This window comes from Trichosurus vulpecula, chromosome 7 (genome assembly GCF_011100635.1).
Source record: "Trichosurus vulpecula isolate mTriVul1 chromosome 7, mTriVul1.pri, whole genome shotgun sequence".
NCBI classification, from domain to species: Eukaryota; Metazoa; Chordata; class Mammalia; order Diprotodontia; family Phalangeridae; genus Trichosurus; species Trichosurus vulpecula.
In genome coordinates this window covers 113085693-113097736 of record NC_050579.1, presented here as the reverse complement: position 1 = coordinate 113097736, position 12044 = coordinate 113085693, and the positions used below count along the sequence as shown (strand labels likewise).

At 36.4% G+C, this 12044-nt stretch overlaps 1 protein-coding gene across 2 annotated transcripts in view; it reads left to right on the top strand.

Moving 5' to 3' along the window:
* Positions 1–12044, top strand: part of UTRN (utrophin) — a 467326-nt gene that overhangs the window by 338697 nt on the left and 116585 nt on the right. For both annotated transcript variants that reach the window (XM_036766848.1, XM_036766849.1), the window contains one exon: positions 2435–2495. In XM_036766848.1, coding sequence (XP_036622743.1) covers positions 2435–2495 — 61 coding nt within the window. The remainder of the gene's footprint in view (positions 1–2434; positions 2496–12044) is intronic.

The window sequence follows — 12044 nt, the reverse complement described above, 5'->3', positions numbered from 1 at the left end:
TATAATGTATTAATGTTAATAGTTTTCTCCTTGTGTTCTTTTACCATGATCTTCTGTCATCTACAGTTGGAGTTCAGCTAGCTTATATGAGGATTATGACATGCATTGTTTGCCTGAGTACCGAGATAATTTTCTAAATTTACTCTTGTTAGTCTTGGTGAAGAAAATCATGTGCTAATTTTTGTTGTAATTAGTTAAAATTTTTACTGGGTAATTCCATAATCTCAAAGTATCCTAATATTTAAATAAAATTTAATAATATTCCAAAATTGAATGTATTTTATAATTAAAAATAAATGAAGCAGAAAATAATAGACTAACATATATCAGGGTCAGGGCTATGGTTCTATTTAAGAAAACTATTTATTAGCTTGAATGAGACTGTAAGCTTTAATCTAGCTATCATTTGTGAAAACAAAAAGCAAACCTAGATTCAGGGGTAATGGGAGAATGAGATTATAAAATTCACATTTCCTTGTGAAAATTCAGCACATCACCTTTTACTGCCTTAAACTAGAGGTACTAATGAAGGCTGAGGAGGTTAGTTCATTCAGACAAATAAAGTTGAAAAAGGAGTGTAAATAAGACCTTAATTAATTTACTAATTGACTTGAGCCATGGATTATGTAAAAGGCCCATTTGATTAGGTTTTAGAATGAACACTGACCCATTAGTCTTGTGCCCATAAGAAATCAATTGCCTGGCCCTATGAGTAATTTTATGTACTATACTCTTACTTTCTGTTCCCTTTTTGGTTTATTTTTCATAGTAAGGTTAATTTCTGATGAAGGGAATTGTCACCGTTTATTATAGACAAATATTTGTAATATAGAGGTCAGAAAAATTTGGTGGACATAATAGGGGTATCATTGGTAAGAGAGTTTTTCAAGTATTGGATGGATAATGAAATAGTGTTTTCAGGACAGTATTTAATTATCACTTATGATCTCTTTCCTTCTTAAAATTACTTGAAATACAGAGGTATACAACATGTTCTCAAAACCAGGCTAAGTAAAGGAATAATCAATTATATACTTCAAAAAAATGTAACAGACTTCAGACCATTATTGCTATTCAATTATTCATTTTTTGTGTTTGACTCTTCATGGCTCCATAGACTATTTTTTCTTTGGGGTTTTCCTGGCAAAGATATTGGAATGGTTTGTTATTTCCTTCTCCAGTGGGTCACCTTTTTTTTTTTTTTTGTCAGAGCTCTCCACTTTGTCCTGGTTGGCATAGCTCAAAATTTCTTTGAGCTGTGTAAGCCCCTCTGCACAACAAAGCAGTGATCTAGGAGGGCCTTTTCTAGGCAAATGGGGTTGAGTGACTTGCCCAGAGTCACACAGCTAGTAAGGGTCTGCGGCTGGATTTGAACTCAGGACTTCATGTCTCCAGAACCAGCACTCTATGCATTTTGCCACCTAGTTGCCCCTCAGATGAATAAACCATCGTATAAGTTATGAGGTTATAATTTCTTGATATTTAATTTAAAACTGCTTTGAGACTTTATTGAACTAATTAATTGCCTTAGTTTTCAATGACCACCTACTTAATTTCTTTTTAATTTTTACTTTTCAATTTATTTTAATATTTTTAAGACCTGTAATTTGCATACTATAATGCAGACAATATACTCTGCTAGAACTCAGAAATTGGTTTTCAAGAGTTTTTGTGGCCAAAACAACTCATAAAACATCATTCTTTTGCCTACCAGCTAACGATCTTCCTTGCACCTAGCTAGGCAAGTCCACTGATGATAGACAGAGGGCTGACACGTCACTGCGGGAATACTCAGAGCTTTTTCAACTTGAGGTCAGAGCTTACAGCCATAGCCTTGAAGAACCCAGAGTCACCTCCTCACCATGATGGAGCATTAGAGTAGGACCTTAGTGGTTTTTAATTTCCCACATTATGGAATTTGTCAGATGTTCCCTATGTCAAATTACCCCTGACCATCTTAAGGTCACATAAAGTCAAATAAATAATATAGATAGCCTGAAAAATTAGAGCACAAAAATCTGTTGCTTTTTATTACTTGGATACTTTTTACGAAGACATAGTTGGCTCTAATTTTCTCATTACCTTGCATATGCCAGGGAAAACATGTTTCATCATAATTTCTAAAAACATACAAGCCCACTCATTTTTAATGGTGGAAACCAGAATTTTTTTTTCAGTCTTCTTTCAGCTAGTTGTATCACATCTATACCTCTTGGGATAACAAAAAATGAATATTTTGTTTTTTGCTTTGCCTCAAATCTTTGACACCATAACATTGTATCATGCTGTAATCTAGCTGATTTTACAATTACTGAAACCTGGCAAATAAATTGGAGCCCTTCATATTTGATATAAAAATCAGATTCAGTTTGCTTGGAGTGACGTGCAGAGTTTCTAGGTTGAATGTTTTTAATGTCTTCCTTTGTTCCCTCAGTTTCTGTCCGGCTTCCATGGCAGAGGTCTGTTGCACAAACCACAGCCCCGTACTACGTCAAGTAAGTTGCCTTCGGCTCTCGTTAATGATACTGAGAAAACAGCATTACAGAATTTGTTGTTCCATCTGAAGGAAAGCAGATTTCTAAAAATGTGAAAGAAATGAGTGTAAACACCACCATGACCATTCTCTTTCACTGTGTCAAAAGATCTTTTGTATTTTTTAATGAGTAAAATTCCATACCTCCCAGGGGAAAAAAGATATAATTCCAAAATTTTCCTGTATGTAATGTAGCAGCCATCTTGCTATCATAATAATTTTAATTATGATAATAATTATAGTATGATATATAGTGTTTTGAAGATTGCCGAGTGCTTTATATATACTTTCTTTTGGCATATGTAAAAAATTTCAAACTTTAACACCTTAACAATTGTTATAAATGTTAGTTATTCTTATTCTCACTTATGGCCATTTCATAAGCAACTTTTCCCTCTACACACACACACTCTCTCTCTCTCTCTCTCTCTCTCTCTCTCTCTTTGGAGCCAACTCTTCTTCATTTTGTCTTCCCCTTAATAGAATATGAGCTTCTTTCAAGTAGGAACTGTCTTGTTTTCTTGTAGTTGTATCCTTAGTGCCTAGCACAAAGCCTGACACATAGTAAGGGTTTAACAAAATGTGGTCTATCTTTCTTGCTACTGGGGGGAAAAACTATTTGAGTCAGGAGAATTTTAATTAATACTTTTATTTTGGGGAGATTGATTAAACAGAATTATTTCCAGAACAGTCAGAAAAATTAACTTTTCCTTGAAAATTTAGAGATGACATGATTGTCATATTTTCATTTTCACATGCACAAATTTTTATCATGGCATATTTTAATAGAAAAAATGTATTCTCTACAGGTGTGTCCTTTACCTTATTTGATAAATAAATTTTAGTACTTTTGTCTCTAGATTGCTGAAACTTTTAAAAAAACTTTCTGTTCTTCCATAAGTTTCTAAAATCCTAGAATTCCTAGTGGTAAATATCTCTTGAAAGATTAATTGAGAAATCACATGAGTTAGAATTCAGGCCCTCACTCTGCCAAGTACTAGTTGTAACACCATGGTCAAGTGACTTCAAATCCCAGTGTCCCTAGGCAACTCTCTAATAGTACTACAGATTACAGGTTAGTGGGTAGAAATTATTGGTTCAAACAATAAAAGTTATTTTTCTCCTTAAGCCTGAGCAATAGAAAATAAGATAAAATTGATATTAAGCCTTTAGGCAACAAAACTATTATTTTTTACAAAGACAGTGACCACTTGTGACAGTGATTCTGTGCATGGCTTCTGACTCCAAATCCAGCCTTGTTTTCATTTTCTCATTCCTCCTAATCTGTAAAATGGAGATGTTAATGCTATACTACCTCTTTACCAATATTGAAAGGATCAGATGTGATCATTGTCACACATTTACCTCCTTATGCCTCCAGACAAGTGAGATAATGTATGTAAAGAGCTTTGTAATATAAGTGCCAGTTTTTTAAAAACTGAATTATCATAATATAGCTAACTCATTTTCTAAATTGTAAAATCTTATAGAGATGTGAGAATTTTAAAATTAATTACATACTAGAGAAAGCATTAGAGTTTTATCTAAATTTTATCAATTGCTTAACAGATTGGATCTCAACGTCTTTTAGTTGTCTGAATTATATTTTACATTTCAACATAGTTAAGTTTTCATCTAAAACCAGAAGGGTAGATAATCACTAATAATTAAATAGTTGATCCTTAAGGGTTTCTTCCACCTCAAAATTCCATTTATTTCTATGAAATTTAAAGAAATTAATTTGTTCAAGTTCTGGGTACTCATTGGATTTGTTTTTTATTGTAATTTTAAAAATTACCTTACATGGTAATAAAACATTTCTGATTGGGAAAGCTTACTAATTAGTATCCACATTTTTAATACAATACAATTTTAATTATAATGTCATTGAGTTGTGGCACTTTGAGTAGGCTGGGTTTGAGGAACCTCCCTATTATTTTTCACAGTATAAAATAATATATAATCTAGTCTATTCTATGCAATAGTACCCAGAGCTCTACGTTTCCCTCTATAACCTCCTCCTTTTTCTTTATTTAGGCCTGTATGGAAGCATGGAATTACATGTCAGTTCCTATGGTGTGGATTATCTTGTACAGAGGACTGAATTATGATTTATCTTCATATCTGAGGAATACTAGAGTCAGTCTTTCGCAGGCATTTATAGCTGAAATAGGTTCTGTGGAACAAAGAACAATTTGGGGCTACTAAGTCGGGTTCAGGAGGTCAGAGCTATGGGTGATGCTGACAAGATCCTGGCTTGAGGAAGCCAGCAAAAGGGGTTTGAGAGAGTGACTAACAGCTTATTCTCTTCCTCACCCCTGCTAGTTATCCTGTTATACTGAGTTACGCTGAGCTTACTCTAGATGGATTCTGGGGAAAGTTTTAAACTGGCATTCAGTAAACTTGGTTTGAAAAATATTTTGATAACTATATTTCAATATAATTGAACCCTTTGTAATCCTGTGCATTTAAAAAAAATTTTAGTTTTTGGAAATTGGAAAAAGAGAAAACCAAATGCCCTTGTTGACAATATTCAAAAAATACATCTTGTTTTGCACCCTGAATTCATCATCTCTCCACCAGAATGGTTTTCATTTAACAATTTAAAAACATGCTCATAAGCAGTTTGCCAGTGTATCTGTGTGTTTACAGTGGGGAGGAAGGAGACAGGGTGCAGGGGAAAGAAGGGTTGTCAATGACACAAAAAAGATTAAAACTTCCTGCTGTAGTATAAAGTGAGAATTGTGGACATAGTGGGGGAATGGAGCCCAGGCAGCAAGTAGCAGAGGGAAGGAAGAAGAAAGTCTTGCTTTGTGACCCTGAGCAAAGCAATTACTTTCTCTGTTCTAGGAAATTATAAGACTATGTAACTTCACAAGGTGCTAACCTTTATTGGTAGAAATTTTCCTCTTCCTGGGAGTTCTTTTTACCAAGTAAATCATAGGTCCAGTCTGTCCCTATGTCTCTGATTTATTATACATGATGAGCTAAAAAATTTCTTGTGTGCTTGGTTACATAAAATCAAGTATTGCAGTGGAATTTTTATTTTTGCATATAGTATAGGGAATTTCTTTGAGACCATTTGTAATACATTATGTAAACATAGATTGATACCAGCCTCAAGTTGTATCACATTTCTCTCCCTAGGAAAGCAAATATTGTGTGTTTAGGGATTATGAGGAGGAAGAGGAAAAAAAATTAAAAGGATCTAATCTGTCTGATCTGCTAGACAAATCTATCCTGTATGAGCTCTCTCTTTTCTTTATTACTTTGTGTTGCTTTTCCTTCCTATTCATTTTCTTTTTTTACTGTTAATATAATCACATCCATGTTCATATACATGAATTAATGCATGTGCATGATAAATGTCACCATCAATCCCATTCTGTACCTAATAACACTTTGAATTAAGGTCAAAACTTTTATAGGGTTTCCTTTGTAAGTAGGTCAGGTAGTCAGTAAAGGATAAAGAGTTGGGAGTTGGCTGGTTTTGGCATTCACTTATAAGTTCTCCCTTTTATTTAAAAAAAATTCCTGTTATATTTTTTGGTGCATTTTGTGCCTTACACCATAGTCCTTTCCTGATAAGACTTTTGCTAGACAAAGTCAATGGAAGTAATAGAAATTTGTTTATTGTAAAATACTGCATAACTCAGATATTCTGCCTATTTAGACAGGTTTTATCCTCATTGATGAAGACATGTAACAAAAGAGACATAGTTAAAGCAAAACTGATTAGAATGGAAGTGAGAGGCAACATTTTCACCCATTGCTCCCACTTCTCTACCAAAAGGACAGATGTGTATTTCATCATTTTTCCTCTAGGACCAAGATAGATTATTGCATTTAATCTAGAGATCTGCTCTTCTTGAAATTTGAGTCCATCCAAAGGCCTATATTTGTTGATATGTTGCTGCTTCTCCCATCATTCCTTTGTGGTGTTCTATACAATCCCAATGTGGGACAGTAAAGAGTTAACCTCGACTATGCAGTTTATCTAACTTCATTCTGTAGGTGGGATTTTTTTTATGTCAATATCATCCTAAGAGTGGATAGGATAATAAAATTTAAATCACAGATAAATTAATTAGCAATTAAGAAGCTGTAGAGTATTTTTAATAGAAATTCTCTTATGAATAACTGCACAAGAAAGTAGGTCAGAAGTTATAACATGCAAACCATCGGGAAGCCTTCCCCAATCCCCCTTAATGTTAGAATTCCCTCTATTTGTTATTTCCTATTTATCCTGTATACAGTTTGTTTATACATAGTTGTTTGCATTTTCTCTCTTCCCCATTAGACACTGTAGCACTTTGAGAGCAGGGATGGGTTGGTTTTGGTTTGCTTTGGTTTTGGGGATCATAGTACTTAACTGCAGTGTCTGGCACATACTAGAAGTCCCAAGCAGCTAGGTAAGTTTGTAAGTTGCAGAACAAGTGTTGATCTGTGTTTATAGAGTAAGTTCCCTCACCAGGGGTTGCCTGTGCCAATGAAATCACACATTTGGACCATAAATGTGCAGAGAAATGGACTAATGATGAGATGAGAGTCAGCAAGGCTAAAGGACTTGCCTTCAAGTCAAGAAAAATTAGGTTCTGTCATGCTTCTGATTCATTCTGGCTAACCCATTGAGTGTGAGGGCAGGGGCTCTTTGATATTTTGTATTTTTGTCCCCTGGCACCTAGGACCGAGCTTTCAAGCAAGTACACCATTAATAAGGACTTGCTGATTGATTCATTGGGTGATCACAGGCTAGTCACTTTATCTTTCAGTGCCTCAGGCATCTCTCAATCTATTGAGTTAGAGATAAGTTGTTGATTTCTATTACTGCAGAGAATTCTCCTGCACTGATGCAATCATATATCTTACCTCTCTAGTGCACCCCGCCCCCCCATTTTTTTCCCAAGTTGTGTTAGGTGCTAGGAATACAAACATGAACATCATCACAGACTCAGCCCTCAATGCACTTACAGTCTGGAGAAGGGATTGAGGGGGACATAATATGTATTCAAATAAGGAAAATACTTTATGCATGTCTCAGATGCTATCTCCACCTTTCTTCCCCTTACCCTTCTCTCTTAGATTACCTTTCATGTACTATGAATATATTTTACACTTACATTGTTTTGCCTTCCCATGAAAATATGAGATCCTTGAGGGCAATAGCCATGTTTTTGCCCCTTTTCCGTGTCCCTAGTGCTCAGCACAGTGCCAGGTACATTGGAAATGCTTCATAAATGCTTGTTGACTGATTAGGACTGACTGATTGTTTAGAATGTGACAGGAGAAAGGGAGAAATTGAGGTACAGTGTACTTGCACACGTTTTTCTTCTTCAGTCCAAGATTGAGTCTCCTGAGGAGTTTTACGAAGAATGCGAAAGGAAAATGCTTTGGCTCTACTTGTCCACATCCTGTTTATTGATCAGTCAGTAAGCATTTATTGAAAGCTAACTACGTATCAGGCATCATGCTAAACCCCAGAAATAACAAAAATAAGTGTGTGGGGGGGGGGCGGTGAATCCTAGTCCCTGTCCTGGGGGACTGTTCACATTCTAAGGGGGAGATATGAAAATAACTAGGTAAATAGGCTATGCCTACAGAGTAGATATGAGGTCATCTCAGAGGAGAAGTCACAAGGTATTGTGTTATTGTTGTGCAGTCATTTCAGTCATGACTGATTCTTTGTGACCACTTTTGGGGTTTTCTTGGCAGAGATACTGCAGTGCTTTGCCATTTCCTTCTCTAGCTCATTTTACACATGAGGAAATGGAGGCAAACAGGGTTAAGTGACTTGCCAGAGTCACACAGCTAGTAAATGTCTGAGGCTGGCTTTAAACTCAGATCTTCCTGATGTTAGTCCCTTTCCTCTATCCACTCTGCTACCAAGTTGGCCAAGGCACAGTGAGGGGGATGCTGTTCATCTTTGTTTTGATCCACTGCATTTAATGCCATTTATGGAAAGATCTATTGACTAGGTTTCACTGGTGCTATGTGTTAGAACTGGGTATACAAATAGGGAGTCAGAGAAATAAAATAGAAAAATTCAATATATAGAAACTGTAAGTTTTCCAAAATCTGAATTAATATTAGCTAATGAATTCAGCATCCTGGAAGTTCTTTTTTTGTCCACATTATATACTGATAAAGGATGCTTATTTTTTGATAACAACCATATGGCTCATTTGCCTGTATTACCAATACTATTAATATTTGTGAGAAATACCCACTTGACATAAGCTGAGCTCTTAGGCTAGCTGAGATTGTTAAAGGGAGAATTACTTTTTTAGTCCCTCTTGTTATTTTCCTAATGAGACTGAGCCTAGTAACTTTATCTCTTCCATATATCCCTATATGAAGGAGTTCCTGGTATAAAACATCTGATTTTATATAAAGGAAGCTAACAATGGCTTACATATAGTAGGTCAGAATGGAAGTTGTCAAGGTAAGGCCACTATAATTAGGCTCTAAAATGTATTAAAGTCCAATGGTGGAACGTAATAACATCCATAACAAAATTTCATGGTACGGTGGTATAAGAACTAATTCTGAAGTTGGAAGACTAGGTTCAGCTCCCACCTTTGACACTTGCTTGCTAGCTATCTGACCTTGAGTAGATTATTTAACTTTTCTGGGCCTCAGTCCCCTCATCAGTAATGAGAGATTGGACTATGTGACCTCAAAGAACCCTTCCGTCTTTAAGGCTGTGATCGTATCTAATGATCAGCGAAGGACAAAGTTAATTGGCTCCAGAAGGGTATTTGAGAGGCTTTTCAATGCCTTCTGCCTACCCCCCACCCCCCGCCCAAGTGGAATTGCTGAATAGAATCTTTATGATTGCTCTAGCTCAATGAGGAAGTTGCTTGCCCTATGAAATCATCTCCATTTATCTCATATATATCTGTATGTAGTTGTTTGTACATTGTCTCCCCCATTAGAGGGAAAAGGCCTTTAAGGCTGGGATCATCTTTGTGTTTCTTTCTGTCCCCAGTACTTAGCCCAGTGCTTGGTGCTTGGCACACAGTAGATGCTTAATAAATGCCTGTTGACATAAATAGAGAATGTAGAGGGTATAGTAAGAGCTTTGGATTAGGTGAAAGTGATGCAAGGATTTGGTCTTAGGAATTTGATGTTGTTTGTCTGTGAAGAGGTCTGTAAATCTTTATCTTGGTTGAAAAGTAGGTGTTTAAAAGAGTAAGCTGGACTGTAGTGATGGGCAGGTAAGAACAAAATTGGCTTTTGAAAGAATGCCAGCACTTTGGGGCCACTGTGGTCATATTAGAGTGCAGCACAGCTTCAGATAATGAGCAGCAGCTTAGCCTCTGCACCAGTCTGGTTTGTGGGAGGCTGGGATAAGGGAACCATTTCCAGGGCAGTTTCTATTCTTGAGGAATGTTAAAGCCAGAAGGGCTTTAGAACTCATCTTACCAATGAGTCGAGGCTCTAAGGAGTGACATGACATGCCCAAGGTTGTACAAGTGCCAAGTGGCAGGGCCAGAATTCAAAGCCAGATTTTCTGATTCAAAAATCTATTTTTCCCCACTGCTTCATACTGCTGTGGATACACTGATGCCCCAAACAGTTTAAAACATTTTTAATGCGAATTGCTTATTTTTCTTTTAAGTTAATAGCATCAGATCTATTATATCACAACTATTTCTGCTTTCGGTTGAATTTAAGAAACATCTATCAGGTACCTCCTTTGTATTAGCCACTATGCTGGGCTCTAAGGATATAAAGACAGACAGGTGTGACCTAAAGACCTTCTTCTCAAAGAACTTGCAGTCTAATAGGCCTAAAATGGCATGTAAACTTGCATGTAAATGGTACATGCAAGTGTGATGGGGGGGAAGTGGTGGGGTGGAAATAGGACCAGCCAAGCTACTATAAGAAATTAGAGGTGGGAGAGCTCACTTTCTGCTGAAGTGGTGAGAGAATGTTTCCTGGCACAGAGGGCACCCAATTTGGACTTTGAAGGAAGGGGGAAGGATTTTATGAGACTACAGGCCAGAGGGTTTATTGTAGGAATAAGGGCCATGTGAGCAAAACACAGCTATAATATGACTTTGAGCAGGTTAACAATAATAATAGCACAACATTTGTATAGCGCTTACTATCTGCCAGGCATTGTAAATATAGCACTTCTCACAAACATGGAAGATCTGTTACAGGAGAGGAGATTAAATGTTTTTCACCTGAAAAACAGGAAAAGGCAGATATTTTCAAGAAAAAACCTCTTGTGTTTTCCAGTTTATAATCAGATGCTTTATTCCAGCAATATACTGACATTTTAAAAAAGTCTATTGAAAGATACCCTTTTCTTTTTCAGTGAGCGTATATTTAAGAATTTTCTCCTTTGACGAACATGTGCTAATTACAATGTGCTTACTAGTTATTTTGGCAACTTCTGGGTCTTTGCATGTTCTATTTGTTAGTCTGTGTACTGAACACTGTGTCATCTCTTCTTATGAGAGGCAGTCAGGGATCATAAATGAGTGATGTGGAGATTGAAGGAGGAGGAAGGAAGACAAAGGTCCTGAGACCCCAGCTCTTTGTATATAGGAGCAGCTTTTAATATCCTAATTCTGAAAAAGTCAGTGTCTCAGAAGGTATTGGGAGGTACTGAGATTGAGGTGCTTTAATAAGCAGAATTTATGCTTCTAAATGAGTGACGTCCTTGTCAACTAGCCTATTTTTATTATAATCATATTCGTATAGTACATTTGATAATATTTTGCATCTTAATGTTTTCACAAATATCGTTTCATCCTATTCTCACAGCAACTCTGAAAAAAAAAAGCCTGTACAATTATCACTATCCCCATTGGCCGCTAGGTGGCGCCATAGTGCACACAGCCCTGGTCCTGGAGTTAGGAAGACTCATCTTCCTGAGTTCGAGTCTGGCCTCAGTCACTTACTAGCTGTGTGACCCTGGGCAAGTCACTTAACCCATGTTTGCCTCAGTTTCCTCAACTTCAAAATGGGAATACTAATGGCACCTACCTCCCAGTTTTTTGGTGAAGATTGAATAAGATATTTTCTAAGTATTTAGTTAGCACAGTCTCTGACACATAGTAGGCACTGTATAAATACTCACTCATAACCCTTCCATTTGAAGATAAGGAGACGGAGGCTCAGAGAAATCTAACAACATACCCAGGCTTACACAGCTTTAACCTAGTGGAGCTTGTACTCACATTTTATGTGCCTTTGACATATTTTTGTGAATGTTCCCAGTGGAAACAATGGCCCTTTGAGAGTAACTTAGATTCTTTTTTCTAATAGTTAGAAGTCATTCAGAATGAAGAAAGTGATTTAGATTCCTGAGCAAGCTGAATATTACTATCCCGGGCCAAAGACAAGGTTGACTCTAAAGCAATGAGACCTTCTTAAGTGACTTGTAATTTGTAATCTGCTTCTGAAAGGAAATTCTCACAAGGAATTCCAGAAGTATTTTGAGCAAAGATATTATCATTGATGTGAATATATGTATGTATATCCCCAATTTACTGTG